This window comes from Mustela erminea, chromosome 3 (assembly GCF_009829155.1).
Source record: "Mustela erminea isolate mMusErm1 chromosome 3, mMusErm1.Pri, whole genome shotgun sequence".
Lineage (NCBI taxonomy): Eukaryota > Metazoa > Chordata > Mammalia > Carnivora > Mustelidae > Mustela > Mustela erminea.
This window is the reverse complement of record NC_045616.1, coordinates 131,824,776-131,848,442: the sequence shown is the minus strand read 5'-3', so window position 1 is coordinate 131,848,442 and position 23,667 is coordinate 131,824,776. Positions and strand designations below refer to the sequence as shown.

At 40.4% G+C, this 23,667-nt stretch overlaps 1 protein-coding gene across 2 annotated transcripts in view; it reads right to left on the bottom strand.

Annotated features, from left to right (window-relative positions):
- Positions 1 to 23,667, bottom strand: part of PLCXD3 (phosphatidylinositol specific phospholipase C X domain containing 3) — a 277,089-nt gene that overhangs the window by 58,228 nt on the left and 195,194 nt on the right. For both annotated transcript variants that reach the window (XM_032337507.1, XM_032337508.1), the window contains one exon: positions 2,010 to 2,718. In XM_032337507.1, coding sequence (XP_032193398.1) covers positions 2,010 to 2,718 — 709 coding nt within the window. The remainder of the gene's footprint in view (positions 1 to 2,009; positions 2,719 to 23,667) is intronic.

Below are 23,667 nucleotides of genomic sequence, written 5' to 3'. Positions count from 1 at the left end.
CAAGGAGAAGGAAGTGGAAGAGAAGTTTCAGCCGTAAGACCCAAGGATGGGGTTCAAGTCATACAGATGTCTCTGGGGTGAGATATCCCAGGCCAGAATATTTGTACTTACAGACAATTCTAAAATGCAATTTTAAATTATCTGTATTATCATAATTATAAAACCTACCCTGTTGCCTCAAATTCTCAATAAAGCCTAAAAATCATTGTGGAAATTGAGCAAGAAGTGAATTTCATGTCTCTGGTTCTACAGGGACGTGGACAAGCCACGTGAGACAATCAAATCCATCACTTTATGGAAAATGATGTAATGCAGAAGCAGAAAGGGCTCATATTGTATATATAACTCTAACGGAAGCCTCCCCAGCTCCTCCCCTAAATCCCTGTGTCTTTGTCTCCTGATTCTGTAAAAGTCTGCATCACTTGTTCTACTTCTCAAGAAAAAACTTTATCCCTAACTCTTTTCTCCCATCATACCTCATAGCCAAATTGTCATCACAGAATCCTAATTTTTGTTGTGGCATACCATCCCCTTCTGGGGTTTCTCCCTTCCTCAGTGTAGCTTGCATTACCATGCCAAAACAGTGCTAAGCACCTCCTCACTGTCCACTCTCTCCAGTCCTCTGCCTCCATGCTATACCAGTGATCTATCTAAAATGTAGATCTGGTCAAGTCACTATGACATTAAATGCCATAATCTACCTCCCTATTGTTCACAGGATGAGATCTTTATTTTAGCCTGGCTCAATGCTTTCTTGCAAATGTGCTCCTGCTCCACTGCAAGCTTCATCTACCATTCCCTACTCTATGTGCCATACTTCGAGGCCATCCATATTATTTCTCCTCCTAACCTTCCCCCCCGCCCCAATCTCCTTGTCTTTCCCTACAAAGACCTGGAGCAAAATATCCATCCTCTATCTCCTTACCCCAATTCAAAATATCAACTAAAGTTAAAGATAAAAGTCTGATCAGAATTACATTTTACCTTCAGACAATACTTGCATTGTTTAGTACTTGAACTCCAAAGAATAAACGATATGTGCAATTCTGCACGTTGTATCACACTCATGGGAAAGAGCTAGAGATCTTTGGTGATTGCTCACATTGTATAGTTACAAGTAATCACCACTCCAACATATGTGGTTGGGCTTGACAAATGAAATATCCATACTCTGGAGAGTGATCCTTGCTTCTGGTATAGAGCAAGGACTAGAACAGAGAGTGAGAAGAATGGAATTTGCACCTTTGTTTCCTCATTCATTGTCCAACTGGCCTTAAGCAAAACATTTCACATCTCTGAACCTCAGTTTTTATCTGTAAGACAACTTCCCAGGTTTGCTGTGCAGATCAAATGGAATTAGATATATAAAAAGAGTCTGTGAGCGGGAGAGAAAAGGCTTTGTAATAAAGTGCTATACAAATGTGAAAAGGAGCGCTATGAAAAGATAACCGGACATGGAGTCAAGATGCATGGTATTACGTGTTGTTCTGGGTCCTAGAAAAAAATGAAGTTGAAGTCTTAATCCCCTGTACCCATTACTACGGCCCATTTGGAAGTAGGGTGTCGGCAGACATAGTAAGATGATATCATTAGAGTGGGCCCTAATGCAACATGACTGGCCTTATAAGAAGACAAAACAGACACACATGGGGAGAATACCCCGTGAAGACACAGGAATGATGAATCTACCTACAAGCTAAGGAACACCAAGGATTGTCAACCATCACCAGAGTTCAAGGGAAGGCATGGAAAAGATTCTCCCTCAAAGCCATCAGAAGGAGTGGGCCTTGCTGACTGACACCTTGATTTCAGACTTTTAGTCTCTGAAACTGGGGAGACAGCAAGTTTCTCCTGTTTTAAGCCACCCAGTTTGTGCTATGTTGTGTGGCAACCCTAGGAAACTAATAATACACGTGAGTATAAATTTTAGCTCTGTCAGTTACCGGCTTTAAGAATGTGTGTTAAATTCCTTAACAGGAATTTTCCTCCTATACCTGAAGGACACTTACCTTTCTGTGATAGTCTCTCTGAGGCCACTGGCCACTCCTTTGACCACAGTGCTAGCTTTGGGGGTCAGCACCACCTGAGATATAAAAAACGAGCCCTTCTTTCTTCTCTCCGTGATGGATGCCTGAAGAAACTGGATCAGTTTTTCCGGGTCTGTGGTGTTGGCCCAGGGTGCTGGCATCATCTGCCCGGGCCAGAGAAAGGGCACTTCCAGAGCCACCGGACTGTGGTAGAAGACCAGCACTTGATAGTCTTTCTCCCACAGGTACTTCAGACTAACTTCCTGGGCAAAAATCGCTGGGCACATCTTGTTTCCATAGATGTCTTTCAGCATTTGGACCAGTTTTTCATGGTGATATTTCTGCATCCCATAAAAATGGTTGAAGTCCAAGAATACCACCTCCTTATGGTGATCTGTGAGGAATGCATTAATCTCCTCAAGGCCTTCATTGACTTTGGCACTGAACAAGCCATGAGCAAAGTAGAGTTCATTGTCGGGGTCTCTGGGCTTGGTGGAAATTCGAAGATCGAAATAACGGATCCCAGCTCCTAGTTGACCAGTAAAGTTCATTGTTTGAGTGGCTAACCATTTCCGCATCAGCTTTTTGGCTACAGTTCCAAACACAGAAACAAAATTCTGGACGGTTTCTGGCTGTTCAGGCCCTACTGGTGAGGCTTCATCAATGTAGAAGCTGAAGGAATCGTGAGAGCCTAGAAAAATAACAAGGCATAATGTGGTTATAGTTCAGTCCTGTGTTCTTCCCAACTTCTTTCCCTCTTGCAAAATCTATCTCTCTCCCTTAAATGAATGAAAGGAAATAATAAGCAATATTTGCTTAGTTCGGTCTCAGGTCTTAGGAGGGTCCTTTTTATAGTCTATATAGCATGCATAGCACAACAGATCTGATTATAACATGATGTTCAAATTCCTTCTGATCAATATTATTAATAAAAGCGATCACTTTCTACTTCTGTAAACAAAGAATTTAGTGTACGCATTAGGATTGTCTTTCCATACAGGTGGCGTAAGTGACCATTTATAACGTGGAATTTATGGGGATTCACTGGTTCCCAAATACTTTGTCTACTATCTTCTCCTCTCCCTCCACATTTTTAAAAAAAAATTTTTTTAAAGATTTTATTTATTTATTTATTTGACAGAGAGAGAGAGAGAGAGAGAAATCATAAGTAGATAGTGAGGCAGCGGGTGGGGGGGGGGGAGCAAGTTCCCTGCCGAGCAGAGATCCTAATGTAGGGCTTGATCCTAGGACCCTGAAATCACCGCCGAAGGCAGAGGCTTAACCCACTGAGCCACCCAGGCGCCCACCCTTCTCTCCCACCATTTTGAGTTGATTTTAACGGTAGATAACTGGTAGATAACTTGTTTCAATGAATGGGCACTTGATCAACATATGAATTGCTACCTCATATTCTCTGGAAAGCACAAGAGGTCCCTATAGAGAAAGGGAGAAATAAGCAAGAGCACAGACAGTACGATGTTGATATATTCAACATCACTCCTGACCCTGCATTTGAGCAATTATGAACTCAGATGAGGCCAATCACTTTTCACATATTGAATAAACAATTTTTCTTAGAGGTTAACAAAACGAACAGCATTAAAAAATTAACTGACAGCCTATTTTCTTTACAAATATTTCCTCTCAACAGTGAAAGCTCTCTTTGGAGTTGGCTTCCAAATTTGGAAGAATTTCTTCTAGAAAGAACGAGGTCAGCCTATTTAATTATGATTATTATTTTTTTTGACTTTTACAAATACCAGAACTCCAGAAATGCAGCAACAAATGTACATGATTTGCCAGTAAATATAGAAGGCCATTTAAAATACTGTTGGACCTGTGAAGAAAAATTATTTCAAGTTTTAATTTTATTTTTTAAAGTCTCCTTTAATTCTTGGGCACAACCTACTGAACAGGTAAAATGAAATTAATGTATCCTAAATTTTTCACACATTAGTAAGGGCAGATATCATCATTCCCCATCTGTTACTCAGGCTTCCGCAGACCGTGTTGTCTTACTCCCGATTTAGATCTCTCGAAATGAAAAAACACACACCTGGTTCTCGTTCCTACATTCCTCCCAGCCAACACACACACACACACACACACACACACACTCCCCTTTCCCTTTAGCATCCATCACCTCAGGGCCTTTGCATGATAAGCTATTTGAAGCCATCCCCCCCCCAGTGGTGCAATATTTATTTTTGTCTATATTCCATATCGACATCAATTTCTATCTCTCTATGTACATCTACCTGTCTATGTCGAACATTAAACAGCCAAGAGGAAACACAAGAATATGAACTACAGACACCTCTGTAAGTTGTTAGAGAAAATGTTTTGAAAAATACTTTTAATACCTTAAAAATGATAACCTTTAACATTTGGAACAGCTAACTCCTCAGAATTATTAGATTTTTTTAAACAATGCAAAGTAACCCGAAAATGCAGAAATGCCATGTTTAATTTAATCTGGTACTATCTGATCTATTTATCTTTAGTACATGGTATGGGGAGAAAATGTCAGCATTTTCTGAATAAGCAGAACTGGCAGTTGGGATCTGGCATTGGCAAATTTTAGCAGGGATTTAAATTGTTGCATATCGATTTATTAGTTGCTGTTCAGCCAATTGCTAATATAAATGAAAAAGCTGAACAAACTGTACTGTGGATCAATATACAGAGAAAATAGGTTTCAAGAAAGAAAGAAAAAGGAGAGTTTAAGAAGAGCTATAATCAAATGTTCTAGGATTAAAATAGGTACAAATGAATAAATAAACCTTCAAAATAAGAGTTAATTTACAAAATTAAAAAAAAAAAACAGAAGTTAATTTCCAAGCACATAAAAAAAAAAAAAAGGTGGATGAAAACAATTGTCTACCTCCATCACCTAGTAGAAGACATGACTGGAAGAAAGCAGAAAGGGAATTCAATATGACTAGGTTTCTTTTTCCAGAAATGAGTGACTCTTTATTTTCAGTATGACTTTAGTTTCACTGTTCTGACATGTGGCTATCTGGCAAATTGAAAAACAAAACAAAACAAAACAAAACCTAGGAAATTCACCAATTTTGATAATCCTATGAAAGACATTAGTCTCTAGTTAAATTATTTGTTGACATTTCAGGAAAATATAAGATCAAAATAAGGCAATGTTAAAAGAAAAATTAGAAACAGCTGTCGGTAGAAACCATTGGTGCCCCCACTAATATTTGTTCTAAGCTAGAAGGCTCTGAGGTCCATGTCCAGCATTTGGTGCAGAATGAGGCACCAGATGCAAGCATTACTTGGAGGGAAGAATTAAATCTTCAATCAATACAAAACACTATCTTTGCATTTGGGGAAAAAATACGTAAATTAATGTTGGCCAAAAAAGGAATATCTTCATGGCTTTTGATTTCATTTGGAATAGTAATTCCTCCCCAATGTCAACACTTTCACTAAACCATACAATTTTCTATTTGTTTGAATATAAAACAAAAATACAATGGTATTTTAGGACTTTCAGTAACAGAAGAAAAGCCTGGCCCCACCCTGGTTCTTTAAAATCAGAGAGCCCTGACCACAAGAGTGTTAAGCGTTATTTCTTCATTTTTGGCTGCCTCCACAACCTTTCTGCCTTGTCTGGTCTAATATTTTGCATCTACACTGGTTCAGTATTCCTGGACTCCTCACCTCTTACTTTTTCTTGTCTATAGCCCTAAACCTTACCCTGGACTTGATACTTAATGCTGCTACCCTGATTCTAAACTTAGCCTCTCAATTTTAGGTTTGATTTGCCTTCTCCACTCCGAGAAGAGCTGGCCACTCCCACTTTGAACCCATAATAACCAAGTTCATTTGCTCTGGCTCTGAATAAGTTAATGGAGTAAAAGAGGTCATTTTTCATTTCTTTGAAACAAGCACTCTTATCATTTTCTCCTCAGCCTGCTAAATCATTCCTTCATTCAGGCAGTAGAAATGCTTCTAAAATAGACCCCAACAATCTGTGCACTCTGGCATTCATTACCCTCCTCCTTAAGCCCCACAGTAGGGGCCCAATCTGGTGACTTGTTTCTAATGAATTAAATAACACAAACATGATGGGATACCACATCTGAGATTAGGTAACAAAAGTTGTGACTTCCATCTTGCTACTCTCTCCCATGCTGACTTTGATGAAGCACAACACCATGTTGGAGAGACCCATGTGTCGAAGAACTGGGAATGGCCTCCTGCCAATGACAAGCTAGGAAATACGGCCTTCAATCTAATAGCCCTCAAGGATTGGAATCCTGTCAACAGCCAATGGCTAAGCTTGGAAGCACATCCTGCCTGCCCCACAAGGATCCTAATTTGTAGCCTTGTGAGACACCCTAAAGCAGAGAATATAGTTAAGTCTTGCCTGAATTCCTGACCCATAGAAACTACATTATTTTAAGTGATTAAGTTTTGGGATAAATTGTTACACAGCAACAGTTAACTAATACAGGCTATAACAACTCTTTTGAATCAACAAAGGGATTTGAGGCCTATAGACCCAACTGCCTAATATAAGAACTTGGAATTTTACTACATATGTGGTGAACATAGCATAACATACAGAGTTAAATCACTATACTGTACACCTGAAACTAATGTAACATTGTGTCAACTATACTCAAAATGAATGAATGAATAAATAAATAAATAAATACTTGAAATTTCAATGAAGGTAAATTAATTAAAAATGTTCATGTGCAGGGGCTTCTGGGTGGCTCAATCATTTAAGTGTCTGACTTTTGATCTGGGTTCAGGTCATGATCTCAGAGTCATAAGATCAAGACCAGAGTCAAGCTCCATGCTGGACATGGGGTCTGCTTGGGATTCTCTCTCTCCCTCTCCCCCTGACCCTTCCTGTCCCCCACCCCCTGCTCATGCCCTCTCTCTCTAAAAAAAAAGTTCATGTTGCATCTCTCTATACTTGAAAGCAAGGCATCAGGTAAGAGAATGGAAAAAACAGAGTTGGTTTCAAGAAGAAAAGGTCTTCTTAAATGTACAAATGGAGTTATTCCATTCTGCATACTGTCATGAATGATCTTTCATGTCATCTGGTCTAACCAACTAGCATGCAACATCCATTTTATTAACTCAAAAATGTAAGGAACCTGTGTGATAAGCTCATTTTACGGTCTCCAGTAGCATTGGACTTAGCTTCTCATCCTATCATGTCATGTGGTAGGAAAAAGTCTAAAATGGCCCCCAAAACATCCACACCCTGAGTACAGATGCCCTGTTAAATTCCCTTCTCCTTGAGGGTGGTATTTATGATGGGATATCATTCTAATGATTATGTTCTAGTATACAGAAAGGGAAATTTTCCTCAGATTAATCAGTTGGCTTTGAGTTAACCAAAGAGAGATTGTCCTATCCTGGGTGGGCCTGACCTAGGCAGGTAAACCCATAAAACAGAAACAACAAGTAGCAAGAGGGTTCTTTCTGTTTTAGAAAAGCAATGCAGTGCTGTAGAGAGGGTCATATGGTCTTTGATGGGATTAATACCAAAGTGGTATGAAACTTACTTTAAGTTGAAAACATCTGAATAATCAGCAGCCACAAACAGAAACATTTATCTAAATTTAAGCAGAGTTTCTGAAAATACAGCTGCCAGTGACCTCTCTTGGTTGAGAACAGACTGACCCTAAGCACTAGGAATTATAAATTCAGCTACTCTTTATAACCTTCCACACTGGCCCACTGAAGCCCTGCCAGGCACCCTTTGGCTAAGTTTATTAGTTTAAGTTAATTTGGTTAAGCCTATTCTTCCTAGTTATTTAGTGGGTTACTCATCTCGGAGTGATCCTGCATGTACACTGTGCATGCGGAGATAAACCTTGTCTTTTCTCCTGGTAATCTAACAGCAATTAACTTTCAGACTGCCGATCACAGGACCCAAGCTGGGAAAGGGGAAGTGTTTCTCCCAACCCTGTGGAATCGTAGGCAGCTCCACGTGGAGCTTAAGGACCACAGCCCCACAACTCAAGGAACTAGATTCTGCCAGCAAGCAGCAAGCTTGCTAGAGGAGCCTCAGCCTCCGATGATGAGATTGCAGCCTTGGCCAACACTCAGATTTCAGTCTGGTACAGTCTGGCCTTCAGATTAAAGTAAGCTGGGTAATGAATGCTGTGCAAAGTGGGTATTGGGAGACGAGCCTCGAATTCGAGCTCAATCACAAACTCACCATTTAACCGATGGATCATCAGATTGTTAAGCTTTCTGGTCTTTGGTTTCCCCGTTTGCCAAATTAAAATACTCTCCATACCTACTCCATGGGATTCTTACAAAGAATAAATGAAATCATGTTCACAAAAGTTCCATAGAAAGGTATAAACCTTAAATTACAGTTATTTTCTTGGGGTGGCATCCCTAGTCACGAAAACATAGATTCAGTTGTGACCAAGAAAACATGACCTAGATTAATATACATTGGGACAGCTGTGCAAGTTCAGTCGGGAGGGAGGACAAGAAAGGAAATTATTTAAATTGTAGGACTTAGGTTTGTAAATGTTTCTTGAAAACAAGGTTCATCTCTACTATTTGTCTAAGATTTTAGCAGATATTGAGCAATCAAATTTATCCCATTCCCTTGTTGCTTTGAACAGCAACTAAATATTTACATTCTGCCATCTTCTTATACTAAATACTAACCCTCCTGCATTCAGTATCTTCCCTTTGTTATCCATACAGCTTCTCCGGGATGGACTTCTGGTTGGTCCCTTGATTTGGCCATAGTTCCATTTCAAATTGTACAAAATTATAATAAACATCAAAGAGAAGGTATCAAGTCAATTTCATCTGTGAACCTTCAGAACAAAAGCCTTCAGAACAAGATGCTAGGGTTGGATGTGCCCATGGGTGTGCAATTCCAAATATCTCTATCCTGACCTTAGACTTCAGGCTCTGACTCTATCAGAAGAAGAACCACTCCCCTCCTTGCTCTGCAGAGCACTGAGCTTGCTTGCAAATTCATGGATGTCATGCCGCGCTTCCCTCTCCCGGCCCATTTTATTCCTGTCGTTTGGCACAGTGCTGAGGTTTTCAAGACTCCTGCTGTCTGGTAACAGGTTTCTTGCATATTTGATACTTTGATACCTTTTATGATAATAGGGCCAACACTCCAGGAATGAGGAAGCATATGTACCCTCCACCTGTGAACCAAAGGAAAACTGCTGGGTGAGGAACTGAAAGGGCAGATTTCATTTTTGAGGCCCTTTTCTAGGGTGGAGATAGGCAGGGGGCACAATCGCTACTTTCTATGGGAAGAGAAACAGCTCTGGAGTGAAGTTTACCCTCTTGTCTTCCCTTTGTGAAATCCTTTTTTTTTTTTTTTAAAGATTTTATTTATTTCTTTGAGAGAGAGACTGCACATGTGTACTAGTGCAGGAGCGGGGGAGGGGTAGAGGGAGAGGGAGAAAAGCAGGTTCTCTGATGAGCAGGGAGTCCAGTGCAGGCCTCAATCCCAGGAACCCTGGATCATGACCTGAGCCGAAGGCACACACTTAGACAACTGAGCCACCCAGGCTCCGTACTTTATGAAATTCTTAACCCTATTCTTCTTTTATGACCCATGTGTATTCCCTTCACTGTGACAAAGAATTTTTTCACTCATGGTGGCTTTCCTTTCTCCTGAATTCATAGTCCTTTTGGTCTGCATCTCCCCTCATCAACCAGGAACTTATTTTAGATATTGTTATTAACACTTAATCATGTTCATTAAATATTTTCTTTTTGTATCTAGCTTTCCACCTGCAAACCCTCCTCTCTACACACACATGTAGGCACACACTATAGGCAGATTATAAACTTCCTAAAAAGAAGAAAAAAAACAAAACCCTAAGCCTTATAATTCTGTGTCCACTACCACACCTGATTTTATGCATATAAAACTATTTGAAGTCAATGGGTCAAAATCATTCATAGAGGATATTCTGTGAAGGTGAAATAACTAATTCTAATTGTCATTTTTACAGATTAGGCCATTTTTCTTTACTATTTCCCCTCAAATTTCTCAGGATATTAGTGTACACACCCTGGCTCTCTTTCCCCAACTTCTGTTCTGTCTCTCATCCACTGTGATCTGACTATCACCGTTGCCACTCATTTCAATCCTCTGTGAAGTATCATTGATGATGACAACAGAAAACCTTTGAGCCACTTTTGTGACCTCATTCTGAAGTCCTCCCACAGACTCAGCAGGCATTCAGCTAATGGTTGTAACTCAGCAACAATTTAATTGTTGAATAAGCAAATGAGTGAATCTTGCTCAGTCTTTCTGGAACATTTGACACAGCTCTGCTCCCTTCTTGAACTCTTTTCCTCCTTTGGCTTTTGGGACATGGCTCTTGCCCCGTTTCTCTATACTCTCTGTGACTGTCCTTTCTCAGTCTCCTTCATGACCTTTCATTGTTCTTCCAGTTCCTAAATGAGGTTAGCCAAAGCTCTATTCCAGCTCTACTCAAGCCACCAAAGTGACTCCGTGCTTTTTCCTCAGGTAATCTCATCCACTTCTTTGGCCTCATGCCTTTAATAGATGGACCATGAACTGATACCCTCTCCTCTGACCTGCATTCCATACCCCCTGACTGCCAAGCAGGCAACTGAATTTCATCCTTTCATGGGAATCTTAAATTTAAAATGTTCCAGGTGACCCTTAGAATCTTCCTCTTCCAAACTGCTCCTTTTTGGGTGCCCCCTAACATAATTATCTTACGATCCTTCTACCTCATTCTTGGGTTAATCTTCAATTCTTACCTGCCTCTCAAACCTCATATTTGATCGGTCTTACAGTCCCATTGTATTGGCTTTCAAATCTTCTCTCAGATGGGCTTTCTTCTTCTCTGTTCCAGTGGCCTGGTTTCCTGTTGGGGCCACTGAGATAGCTTTCGGGTACGACTCCCTTGATCCTGGCTACCACCTTCCCACCCTCCTCAAAGGTTTTACCTTGTCTTGGCCTCTAGAATAGATTTAGTCTTAGAGAAAAGATACAGTGGATCCCAACTAAATACACTGGTATTCATCAGCAAGTTCCTCTTGCTTTCTGTCCTATTTTCATTCACAGGAATTTTGATTTGGTAACTTATATCTAAGTGTCCAACTCTTCTAGGGAAATTATCTGCTCTTATAACCCCCTGCAACCCCGACAGAGACTGGAATCTCGTCCCTAAATGCTAGAGTGGTAATGAGAGCCTGGTTATCTATTGAGTCTGTCTGCCTATTGGTATTCCTTTAATATCCTTCAGTGCGTTCTCCAGAGTACTCATTAGCCAGCTCCATTCCCTGTTACCTTGTACTAAATCCCTACACACAACCTTCTGTGCAGACTTTGGCCTTGAGAGGCCACAAACCTGACTGATGACATAGGGACATCAGCGCATGATCCTCTCGGCAGGTAGATCGGTAATGCCCATCCCTGATAGTACCTCAAATAAATAAAACCCACTCTTGGTTTCTAACTGTAACGGGGGAGAGAAAATACCTAGATTATGAAGACAATATTAATTCTCAAGTCACTTTTACTTGGTTTGGAAGTCAACCAGTTTTTTCCACTGTAAATACGTGATGCTCAATCTGAGAGAGAAAAAAAAAACTTTAAAATTAATTAGTTGGCTCTTACTTGACAGCCTATAATTAATCTCATTAATTTACGTTTACCCTATTAATTAAACTGATCAGTTACTGGGAGTTTTTTGGAGATAAAGACCAAACCTTGAAAGATAGGATCACTGCTTACTTCCAGCACATAATTGTACCCCAGTGCCCCAGCACACGATCAGGTCTTTGTGGACAATTCAAGAGATTTTGCATCAACAGAGATAATGGACAATATGTATCAGAAACCAAAACACTTTTAGAATTGAACAGATAATTAAAAACCACACACTGGTAATACGTATACTTCACCTAACAAAATAAATGTATAGAACATACATTTTCAAATAGTAAATCTGACATATCTTGCAGAACACTGAGATGAAACCCTTCATAAAAGAGTGATCAAAATAGTCATGCTGTGATTTATCTTTGGCTAAATCTGTATCTTTCGTGCTGTGTAACGCCTTCCCCTGCCAGCACACCTCAGAGACAGTGAGCTGAGGTAAAGGAGGTTGATTTACTCCCCTAAGTCTTTTGATCCAGGATCCCAGATGCTAAATTTGAGAAGCCTTATTACATTGATGCTTCCCAGGAGTACAGAAGCTCAATATTCATCACAATTTCCGTAGAATTGCAGGGCTGTTTCCTTAAACCAATAGATAAACCGACAGCGAATAGCTTAAGAGCGGCAGTGTTCCAATCAAGGGGCAGGAAGAACAGCTTGTTCTAATCGTCACCCTTGGTGAAACTATTAAACCTGCTTCTCATATGAATTTCTTTTTAAGGGCTATCAATAGGGGCTGCCAGAAAAATAATTAAAAGAGACCCCAAGAAACAGAGAAGTTTGAGATTACTGCCTAAGCCAGCCCAGGCATGCGGTCTCCCTTTCCGCGGCATCCATCTGGGCCCTTCTCCCCAGCAGCTGGTCACATGGAATCAAGCTCCAAGGTTTTGCTGTGTAGACCGTGCTGCTAAGCCAGCACTGACAGCATCACGACCTTCGGCTGGCCGAAGTGTGTGAAGCTGGCCTCACACAGTATCGGTGAGGCCAGCTCCCACAAAGGGAAGGTCCTGAGACCAGGAAGAATCTATAACCCAGATGTAAAGATGTAAGAAAGAAATCAGTACATCAGGAGTGTTTGCTGGGTAATTCGAAAGAGCAACAGACCATCTGCTTTCCTACAGACTCAACCAGTGGTTGAGTTTGACCCCAGAGATATTCGACAACGTGTGAAAATACTTTGCGTTGTCACAACGCAAGGGAGCCACTACTGGCATCTCAGGGGTAGAAGGTCGGGAACACTGCTGCACGTCCTTCAAGGCACCAAGCGCTCCCACACCAAAGAATCAACCCGCCCAAATGCCGGTAGCAACAACGTTGAGAACGCCTACGCTGGTGAAAAGCATACAGACAGATGGGGTGGCTTCCAGCGGTGGAAAACAAACACTCCCAATGTCCTGGCTTCATCCATAATACCCACGCTTCCCCACACCCGCACCTCTCCTGCTCGCGTCTCATGGAGCCATTCTACTTTGAATCTGTCTAAATACAGCTGTCACTCTCGAGGCATTGCTTTTGAGTTCGTTTGAAACCCAACAGAATATGTGGCTTTGGCACTCATCTCTAGATTTTTACCTCGAGATTTCTTTCACCGGTTCTGACACGTTCTCAAAGTAATCCGTAGCTCTTTGGGGCCAAGATTAAACCCATGCAGACAGGTCCCTTTTACTCACCGATCTCCATCTCCACTCCAGAAGCTTCTGTGTGGCACGATTTGTCTAGGTCTTATTTAATGGGTTAAAGAAATCAAGCACCTATTGTGTGTAAGACAACATGAAAGTTCTACGTATGGCTGTGAAGAAGTGGAGATGGGTTTGGAAAAATGACAATAACAACACTTACTAAGTCGAAAAAGGGAGAGTGATTTCCCTGTTTCTTTCTTTTTTTTTTTTTTCAAGTTTTTTTTTTTTAAAAATTCTAGTTAGTTAATATATACTATGATATTAGTTTCAGGTATAGAATTTAGTGATTCAACACTTCCATACAACACCTGGTGCCCATTGCACCACGTGCCCTCCTCAACCCCCATCACCCATTTAGCCCCTCCCCTCTACCTCCTCCTCTCTGGTAAGCATCGGTTTGTTCTCTATAGTTAAGAGTCTTTTCTTGGTATTTCTTTCTTTTTTTCCCCCTCTAGGTTCGTTTGTTTTGTTTCTTAAATTCCACACAGGAGTGAAATTATGTGGTATTTGTATTTCTCTGACTTATTTAGCTTAGCATTATATTCTCTAGCTCCATTCATGTCATTGTAAATGGCAAGATTTCATTCTGTTTTATGGCTCAGTAATATTCCATTCTCTCTCTCTCTCTATATCACATCTTCTTTTTTCATCCCTCTGTTTCTTATGCTCCATCTTCTGCTCTGCTGGGCCAAGTTTTGGTAGACATTTATTATCTATTGCATGCCATGCACTGTGTCAGGGATATGGAAATAAAACAAGACTCATCTGGGTTCTGTCCTTGTGGAGTTCAGATCAGAGTGAGCGGAAATAGGCCAGGAAAGCCACCATTACCATAAAGTATGATGAATGCCATGATAAACTATATATGATACCTTTTGATAAAACAGTAGTTCAGTCCTGAGCTCAACATGATATTTTATAATAATTAATAATCAAAGCTAAAGGGTAAGAACAAAACCCCAAACACATGCCATCATTAAGGCTATACTTTTTCAATGTCAAAATGCATAGGGAACTCTTAGGTCTCTTGTTAAAATCTAATTATGTTGGTCTGAGATGGGGCATAAGATTCTGCACTTCTAACAAGCTCCCAGGTATTACCAATGTTGTTTCAAGGATCACACTTTGAATAGCAAGGTTTTAAGGTAATATTGGCCTATTCTTGATCAACAACTGCTGGTAAACTGCCTTCTCTCTCCACTTTTCTATGCTTCCTCATCCCTCAGTTCCCTTATCTTCACACGCACACACACACACACACACACACACACACACACACACACACACAGATGCATACATACGCTTCTGCTTGTGTGCTTTCAAAGTTTGGGGAGATGTCATAATGCCTGTGTTGTGGGTTCTTGACTGAGTACTTTGCTGTCAGGGTGTCTGGGCGGCTCAGTGGGTTTGGCATCTGCCTTCAGCTCAGGTTGTGATCTCGGGGTCCTGGGATCGAGTCCCACACTGGGCTTCTTGCTCAGTGGAGAGCCTGCTTCTCTCTCCCCCTCTGCTGGTCCCCATGCCTGTGTGCTCTCTCTCTCTATCTCAAATGAATAAATTAAAAAATATATAAAAAATACTTTGATGTCTCACAAAGAAGAAAATCTGAACAAATCTTATTAACAAATTTATTGATAATTTTTATAATAAGACATTATTTTTACAAATTTTCTGAGGTCATTTGTTTTTAATACTCATATGAACACTGGAAATCAATCTTATGTCTTAATTAATAACAAAACACAAGTCCCTGGCCGTAAGGAAAAGGCAAAGGCAGATCTGAGTCTTGCTCCTCTTATTCTTGAGGCCACAAAGCTGCAATTTCTTCAAATGTCTCTATTTCCAGACTCATAATGGCCACTCTACCAGATGCTGTGATTCAGGGAAAAGGATGAATCAAAGATGACTAAATAAGAAAGATGGGAGGTGGTGTCCATGAAAGAAACGGGGCAAAGATTAGGAAGAAAAATGGCATATTTTGTCAAGAGTCTTGACCTTGCGTATTTTAGCAGAGCCTAAAGGGGAACTCATATATCTGTTGGCAAATAATCTGGGAGAGAACCAGAAAAAAAAAAAAAATCATGTTCCTTTTGGCAATTTTCTCTGCCTTAACTCCTAAAGGGCCTGGACAGCTCAAGAAGGACCAGACATCCTGGACCTGAGAGAGACATGCTTAATCTAAGAGGCAACAAGAAAATCTGTTTTTCACATCCCACTGCGTGGTTCTTTCCTCATTCACTGCCCCCTTAGATGCTCCATGAAGTTGAAAGAAATTGGGATCCCAGGGTTCCATGGCCCCTTAAGAGGGGTCACTCTCTCTTTGCTGGCTGGACTCCAGCTACACTGGGATTCTTTCTGCTTATTGAATATGCTAAGTTCATTCCAACTTAGCCCTTGTGCTCACTATTCCCACTGCTTGCAATGCTCAGACCTTAGTTATTTTTAGGGCTGGGATCTTTTTGTTCAAGTCTCAGCTCAATTGCCATCTTTTTAACTAGACCTTCCTACATCTACAGTGTATAACTCATTCAACCTTTCCCTGCTACCTGTCAGGCTCTATCACATGATCAACTTTTATTCTCTTCATAGTATTTATCACAAGCTGTAAGCTTCATTTTATTTAATTGCTTATTTGCTTATTATCTATCTCCCCTCACTAGAATTTAATTCCATGAGAATCAGAATCTAATCTGTCTTGCTCCCTACTATATCCCCACTAAAAGGCACAGTAATTGGCACATTAAAGATATTCAATAAATTTGGTGCATGAAATAATCTCTCTCTAAGCCTCAATATCCTATTCTGTAAATAGGACTGATAGTACTATCTACAAATAAAGTTTATAAAGTAAATAATAAGCACTGAACATTGATCACAGAAAATAATAAATGTTAGCTTTTATTATCAATATTAGCTATTATTTCTGCATTACTAACTCTGAGACCTAACTTCTTAGCACACAGCAGAGGCTCACCAACCGTAAGCTGATGAAAGAGAATTTCACCAAAAAGTTGTAACCAGTTTGGCTGTCATAAGTTCTTAGAACTACTCCATGAAATATTGCCACAGCATCTAGGGGTGCTATAGATAGATAAGTGTGTTTTAAATTCCTTTCTCTTTTTGATTCCCTGGACCATGAGTCTCCTTTCCTGTACCAGACACAGCAATGCCAACACCCACCTTCACTGGAAGGCTCTGCTCCTTATTTCATTCTGGATTCTTACAAGTGGAGGTCCTCCTCCAATATCCGGAGTCACAACCCTCAGCTTTCCCTCAATCCAGACCACCTGGAGGGCAGCTTGCTCCATGACCATCTCTTCCCCCAGGAGTACCTGGGACAGGTACTCAGAATTGAGCAGCCATTGAAGGAGAAGCTAAGGAAATTCAGTCACACTCTGGTAACACGCATCCCAAGAGCAAAGAAGTGGGGAAGGGAGAGGTGGTCACCAGACACCCAGCCTAGTCTTGCCCACTCCTATTTAGGAGCTAGTTGTTTAAGATGCTAATGCTAATGTGTTTTTATGTGTTTATTTATTTTTTTTTAAGATTTTTATTTATTTATTTGACAGACAGAGATCACAAGTAGGCAGAGAGGCAGGCAGAGAGAGAGGAAGGGAAGCAGGGGCTGAGCAGAGAGCCCAATGTGGGGCTGGATCCCAGGACTCTGAGATCATGACCCGAGCTGAAGGGAGAGGCTTTAACCCACTGAGCCACCAGGCGCCCCAAAATGCTAATGTGTTTTTAATGCCACCTCGTCCACTGGTTTCTTCACTAGAACTTCCCTGTACTGGCGGGTCCCAGAGTTGGGGCCAGTTCTGAATGTCTGTAAGCATGGGATCCTCCCTGGTTCCCTGGGCAGACAGAATGAATGGCCCCGGGGAAAGGGAGGGGACAGATTACATAAAACTCAATCCCTAGCACTAAAACCAACTATTCTGAATGAAAAGCATCTCTGTTGTGTTTTCCCTCTAAGAAGAAAACAAATATGAAACATGGCAAATAAACAGTCCAATTATTACATTCTCTTAGATTTGAGAGCCAGAAGGCCTCCGAAGCCTGTTTAGCTTTGTTCTTGTGTATCTGGCACTACTGGTTTTCCTTTTATGAATAATGAAAATCTGAAATAACACAACATTACCCTTAATCATGTTTGTGCTACAGAGAGAACATCTCCTTGATATTTAAGCCTTTGATTCTACGATGCCCTCACAAAACATCACTTTTTGCCAACAGCTGGATCTTTTCTTATCAAAGAAGTGTTTGAGGCATGGGGATTTTTTTATTCCTTTGGTCCTTCTTCCAATCTCCTTTTCCCTTCCTCCAGCTTTGGGATTTGAATTCTACGTACGAAGAGAACTGCACACTCCCTCCTGCTTTCTAAACTCATGACAGAGCTAAGGTGATGAGGGCTGTCTGTAGGTCTTGTGCATGCATACCGGCTGGTTGCTAAAATCTAGAATACGGGTACCGGCATTAAATCTAAGAAGATTCTGGATAGTATCACCTTACTGCTACCCAATATTTTGTCTCATAAATCCAAGAGCACACATACAGGCTACACCCAATACAAATAATCCCAAAGCACTTTACCCCACTTCCTCTTCTACACCCCAGCATACATGCGGAGTGTTTATTGGCTGCAGAGCAAATGTGACAACATTAAAGGATAGTTTAAAAATATACAAGATACACAAATTTCCTACCTTACAGGAGTTACCCTAGAGAAAACCATCCATTTACTCATAACCTTTTACTATGCATTCATCCACATTCATAGTTTATCTAGTTCAATCAGCATGTACCAAACACATTAGGTCACATCATCAAAGTCTTTTCATAGTCTTTTCCCATCATTATGACATAGTCTTCAAACGTTTAAATGATGCATTATATTGCATGTGCTAACATATTTTAGTAATTCCTCTGTTAGCAAGCATGTCTAAATTTCCTCTTCTATAAATTATTCTGAAGGGCGCCTTGTCCTATTTTTTTTTTAACAATAAATTCTCAGAAAGTCAGTAGTCTTTGTGTGTGTGTGTGTGTGTGTGTGTGTGAGACTTAAGACACTCTTTCCTCCTCTACCTTATTCTTCCTGTCTCCTCTCAGAGTTGTGTCGTTCCCTTCAGAGAAGGAAGGGACCTCAAAAGCTCGCTGTGGCAGTCATGGGAGCTGTAAGTGGGGAAAATTACAGCTCTTTTGCTGTTCACTCCTGCTAAAACTATCTTCCGATCTCATACCTTTCTCTGTCTGCCTCCTGCGAGACACACATTTCTTGTTTCAGCCTCCATGCTTCCCATCTCGATTCCCTTCATTTATCTTCGATTTTTGCTAGTCCTTACTTCCAATGTCTAATTACCTCAAAGTTTCCGAGCTTGGACATACGCTGTGTAGAGCACACACAGAAACAAGCACATCTCAACCACCTGTTTTATTTCTGAAAGAAATTCCTTTTTTTTTTTTTTTTTGAAAAAGCCTTTTTATTGTACCAGACTATTTGTGTTGTCTTCAGATAGGAATGGTTCAGATTGTATTTAAATTGTGGTCAAATGTAAACTCCCTGTTCTTATTCACTTTTTTTAGGTCTCCTCAGGAAAAAAAAAGACATAACAATAGATGGAATGATCCTCCACACCAACCAGTCATTTCTAATGATCCCAGGCTGAGACGAAAACAAAAGAAATGTAACAATAATAAACCGTGCCATTTATTGAATTATGCTTGCTAGATGTTTAATTTGGGAGTTAACACTCAACCACATAGGATCGCAAATAATTAAAAAACAACTCCCTAGTTAAAAGTTATTTATTTTTGTACAAACCAAGCAAATACTCTGCAACTGAATGAGCACAATATTAGATCATGAAAGTCACAAATTATCTGGAACATAAGGAAGGGATTGCTGTAAGCTAACTTGATCTCAGTGTCAGGAGAGGCGAAACAAGAGAAAATATGAGGGCCATTGCGTTTTCACATTTAACTTGAAAGAGTCAATTCAAATAAAACCAGTAAATACATACTGAATACCTGCAACAGGAAATGAAAGGTGCTAAGCATGGGAGAGGTAAAGATATATCAGGCCATTCTTGTCTCTAATAAACTCACGTAAATGGTTTTTAAAACAATGGTTCCTGCCTTTGAGAAATTTTAAGTGAAGGGGCACCTGGGTGGCTCAGTGGGTTAAAGCCTCTGCCTTCAGCTCAGGTCATGATCTCTGGGTTCTGCGATTGAGCCCTGCATCTGAGCTCTCTGCTCAGCAGGGAGCCTGTTTCCCCCTTCCTCTCCGCCTGCCTCTCTGCCTACATGTAATCTCTGTCTGTCAAATAAATAAATAAAATCTTTAAAAAAAAAAAAAAGAAATTTTAAGTGAAAAGTTCTACAGAATACTGCTCAAGAGACTTATTTTACTTGCCATTATACATTTCTAATACTCAGTGTATTTGAATTATGGCAGATTGGCTTAGATGAATTAGCTTCTTGGTGATGAAAGTTTTTCTATTTTCATAATGAGATTAGGTAATGGTCATCTTGCCTATGAAATCAGAGAAGGGTTTTCAAACTTCCAGTATGGGTAGTCTTCGATTCTCAGTAGAAGGTCTCATTTCTGCACCCTGGTACAGAATGTGATAAACCAGATATTTTTTTAAAGTCTTCTACTCCAAAGAAATATGTGGAGATGTATTTTTCAAATATTTTACTTTAAAAATGTACAGCTGAACCAGTAAGAAAATAAGGAAAATCTCTAATGATCAAAACAACTGAAACAAAGAGCAGACAAAATCCAATAGGGTAAGCCAGCCCTGAAGCCTTGGATGCCATGAGGACACTTAGTGATTTAAACCCCTAAGATGTTGGGTTTTAACAAATATATAGCAGAAAGCCTGGGCTATGTTCACATAAAGCTGAAATCCTTTGAGGCTAAAAGTATATACTTCAATGAAAGAGAGGCTACCCTATACAAAGGGATTTAAGAAAACAATGTGTCCATCTTGGCGTTGGTTGGCGTGGTGAGTATAGAGAGGGAGTAGAGATGGGTGTGTGACAAGAGGGAGTAGGAATTATCTTTGGTGGGAAAATAAGTAGCATCTAAATGGGGAGGATATGCCATGGACTTCAATTGTATTGACAATATATTATTTTTTAACTTGTATGATAGATATGATGGTGATTGTTTTATTATTCTTATATCAGTATGTATGTGTTTAATATAGACGAATCGGGGGGAAAAAGTCACTGATAAAAAATAAAATAAAAGTATTACTTTCAGATTAAAAAACATTTAAGGTAGAGCTAAAGAAGGACAATTAAAATTAGAATTTTAGCCTCTCGACCTCTAGTCTTCTCCTTTTTTTTTTTTTTAATAGTATTTAAATTCAAGAAATCTTTGAAGTTTTATATTTTATTGTGGGCTGTAGCTGAGTAAATCAAGAGTAAATCATTTCCAAAAGGCCTCGTTTAAGGTTAACCAACACTATGTGGGCTCTTTGGAATAATTCCAAAATGGGCTTTCTGCTTGGTACAGCCTTGAATACAATATCTAAATTGGATCTGGATTAGAAAATCAACCAACAAATGGTTCTTTGGTGTGAGGCAGAGTTTACTGGCAGATCCATATGTTTCCTTTGGCCAGTCCGTTCTCAGTGACCTTGCCCATTTCTGAATTCATACAAAGCTTATTATGTACCCTAATCACTTGGATACTTTGCTCTATTTTGCATTTCAGAGGTATATAGATTCCCTCTTTAATGAGATCTGAAGCTCCTGAAAAAGAGATTTGCTTTCCATTCCCTACACTGCCGAGAAAATTCTGAGCTGGAAGGGATGCTATCTGCTTTAAGTCTCTCGTATAACATTTGAGGTTAACTAGTCCTTGTGAAGGGGCTTGTCCCAAATCAAACAGCATATCTGTCAGAGTCTCAACAGAAAACAGATGGCACAATCCAATTAGGATAATTTAAGGAAAGTTTATACATGATGGGACCATGTGAATGGGGTATAAAGAAACCACAGACTATAATGTAGTGTCTCAAGGCTAGGAATAGTTGAAGACTTTGCTATTATTGCTGGGCAGCAAAGGGTAAGGTTGAAGAGTACTACCAAAAACTGGTAGAAAAGGGCTCCAATGAAGGCTCCCTGGAAGGAATCCGTAGTGAAGGGATTCACCCAACCCAAAGCAAGCTCAGAAAGGGATCCAGAGCAATAAATACCCCAGACCCCAACATCAGTTTCCTATATCCACTCAAGTTACCTCCCTTAGTCAAGCCAGTGAGAACTTGAGAACACAGGAGGCCATTGATGAATTCCATAATAGTCAAGAGCCAAGGACAAGTGAATGGGTAGAGTGATTTGAAGGGAAAAAAAAAAAACCAATATGTAGGACATATAGCTTTGGTTGGAATACTTCTCTTAACTCTGAGTCCACCACCAAGTAGAACATAATTCTTATACTGTTCAAAGGCCTAATGACTTTGAGTTTGACTGAATTGAATAAAAACTCTCCCCAAAGAAGGAAGCTCTGCACCCATAAGATTGTCAGAACCCAGTGAGGGTGGGTCTCAGACCATCTCCCACTTTGAGAATTAGAATCAGATCCAAGAGCTGTACTCAGAAGCAGATGGGAAGCCAGATAGCGCCCAGGGCCAAGTGAGTAGAATGTTCCAAACAACAAGATCCATTCAGCATCCCCTTTTGCTAAGCAGTGACACAACCCAGCATATGGCAGGCCGGACACTCTGTGAAGCACGGGACCGTAGCCAAAGATAGATCTGGTCGGATTCAAAAGAAATATGCTAATTTGCAGAATTTGAGTTAACTCTGTGAGATGTCTTTCTATGTGAGAAAGAACCTGACAGGAGGAAAAAGTTCAGGAACTGTTGGTGACCTTTTGCCCACACCAAAGACCTCTGCCCCAGTCGGAGGCGGAACTGAACACCGAAAGACAGGAAGAGACTCACACTTGTTTGTGGGCTTATTTGTGGGCGGCTCTCCTTGAAGGCCACTACAGCAGAGTCCCAGGGATAACAATTAATCCTATATGAACAAAGAACATTTCCTAGGACCAATCATCAGACTGAGAACACTGATATGCAAAGACATTACAAGAACAATGGTGGGGACATTTCAGGATGATTGAGTAGATGTCCACTAGACATCTCTCTTTCCTTCTCAAATATGTAGTTAACACTAATGGTGCCCATTAGTCCTTTGTAGACGTTCCTCGCTGGGCTATTATGATAATTAAATGAAACAATGAAATAGCACTTTGTAAATTGTAGGGCTCTCTGCAGTTATGGCAATTGTTATTATTACCCACTGTGGGATGCCTAATGGTCCCAGGAAGGAATACCCATTTCTACACCCTAGGCTGGCCACTTTCCTCAAAGATGGTCCTATTACTGGTGCCTGCATTACAAAGAGTTTCCCCACTGCAGTTGGTTGATGGAATATGTCTTCTTAGGGGCCTCAGCTGAATTCATGGGTCATCTTCCTTCTCTTACCACCCCAGAAACTAACAGTTAGAAGTTGATGATGATACTTGGCTTGATACAAAGAAAGGGACTCAGAGTGCTGTTTGATCAGACTGAGAAAAAGTACTTCCTTGCCTCCTGTTCGAGCTAGCAAAGCAAGAAGACAGAGCTGGTGACTGAAGAATCAGCAGAGGGGGCAATCAGGACCCTTGGAGAACTCCCAAGAGAAGGAAAAAAAAAAAAACCCGTAACAGAATAACAGAATAACACATTAATATTAACTACTCTTTGATCAGCAGCTAATTGTTGCAAATGAGCTTACCGACCTTTCCCCTGACAATTAGGAGAGCTCTGCCATCACAAAGTTGTCAGGCCAAGGCACAGATCTGTGCTGTGCACCCTTAAATGCCTGGACTCCTGTGGGAAGGCCATGGACACCAGGGCAGGGCGGCCAGGGAAACCCGCCTACATGGAGCCGGGTCTGGTGTACATGTCAGACTGGCTGAACATACCGAGCAGGTTTTTGGAGCCTAGGATATGTGGGATAGAGAAGAGAAGATACCCTCATGTGTTCATCTCATTTACTTACTAACAGTTTGGAATTACCTATGTACTGGTGTTCAAAATTCAAATGACATATTAAGGTGTCCAAACTTAAGCCCTATCAAATAATCAGAAAACAAATATAATTTCTTCTTCATTATTAGGGAAAAAAATTTGTCCAGGGTGGCTTGGGATAGTCTTTTCAAATTACAATATAGGTACATGGCAGTGTGGTATTGTAGAGGCCAATAGATATGCCAAGCATGGCATATGTTTCT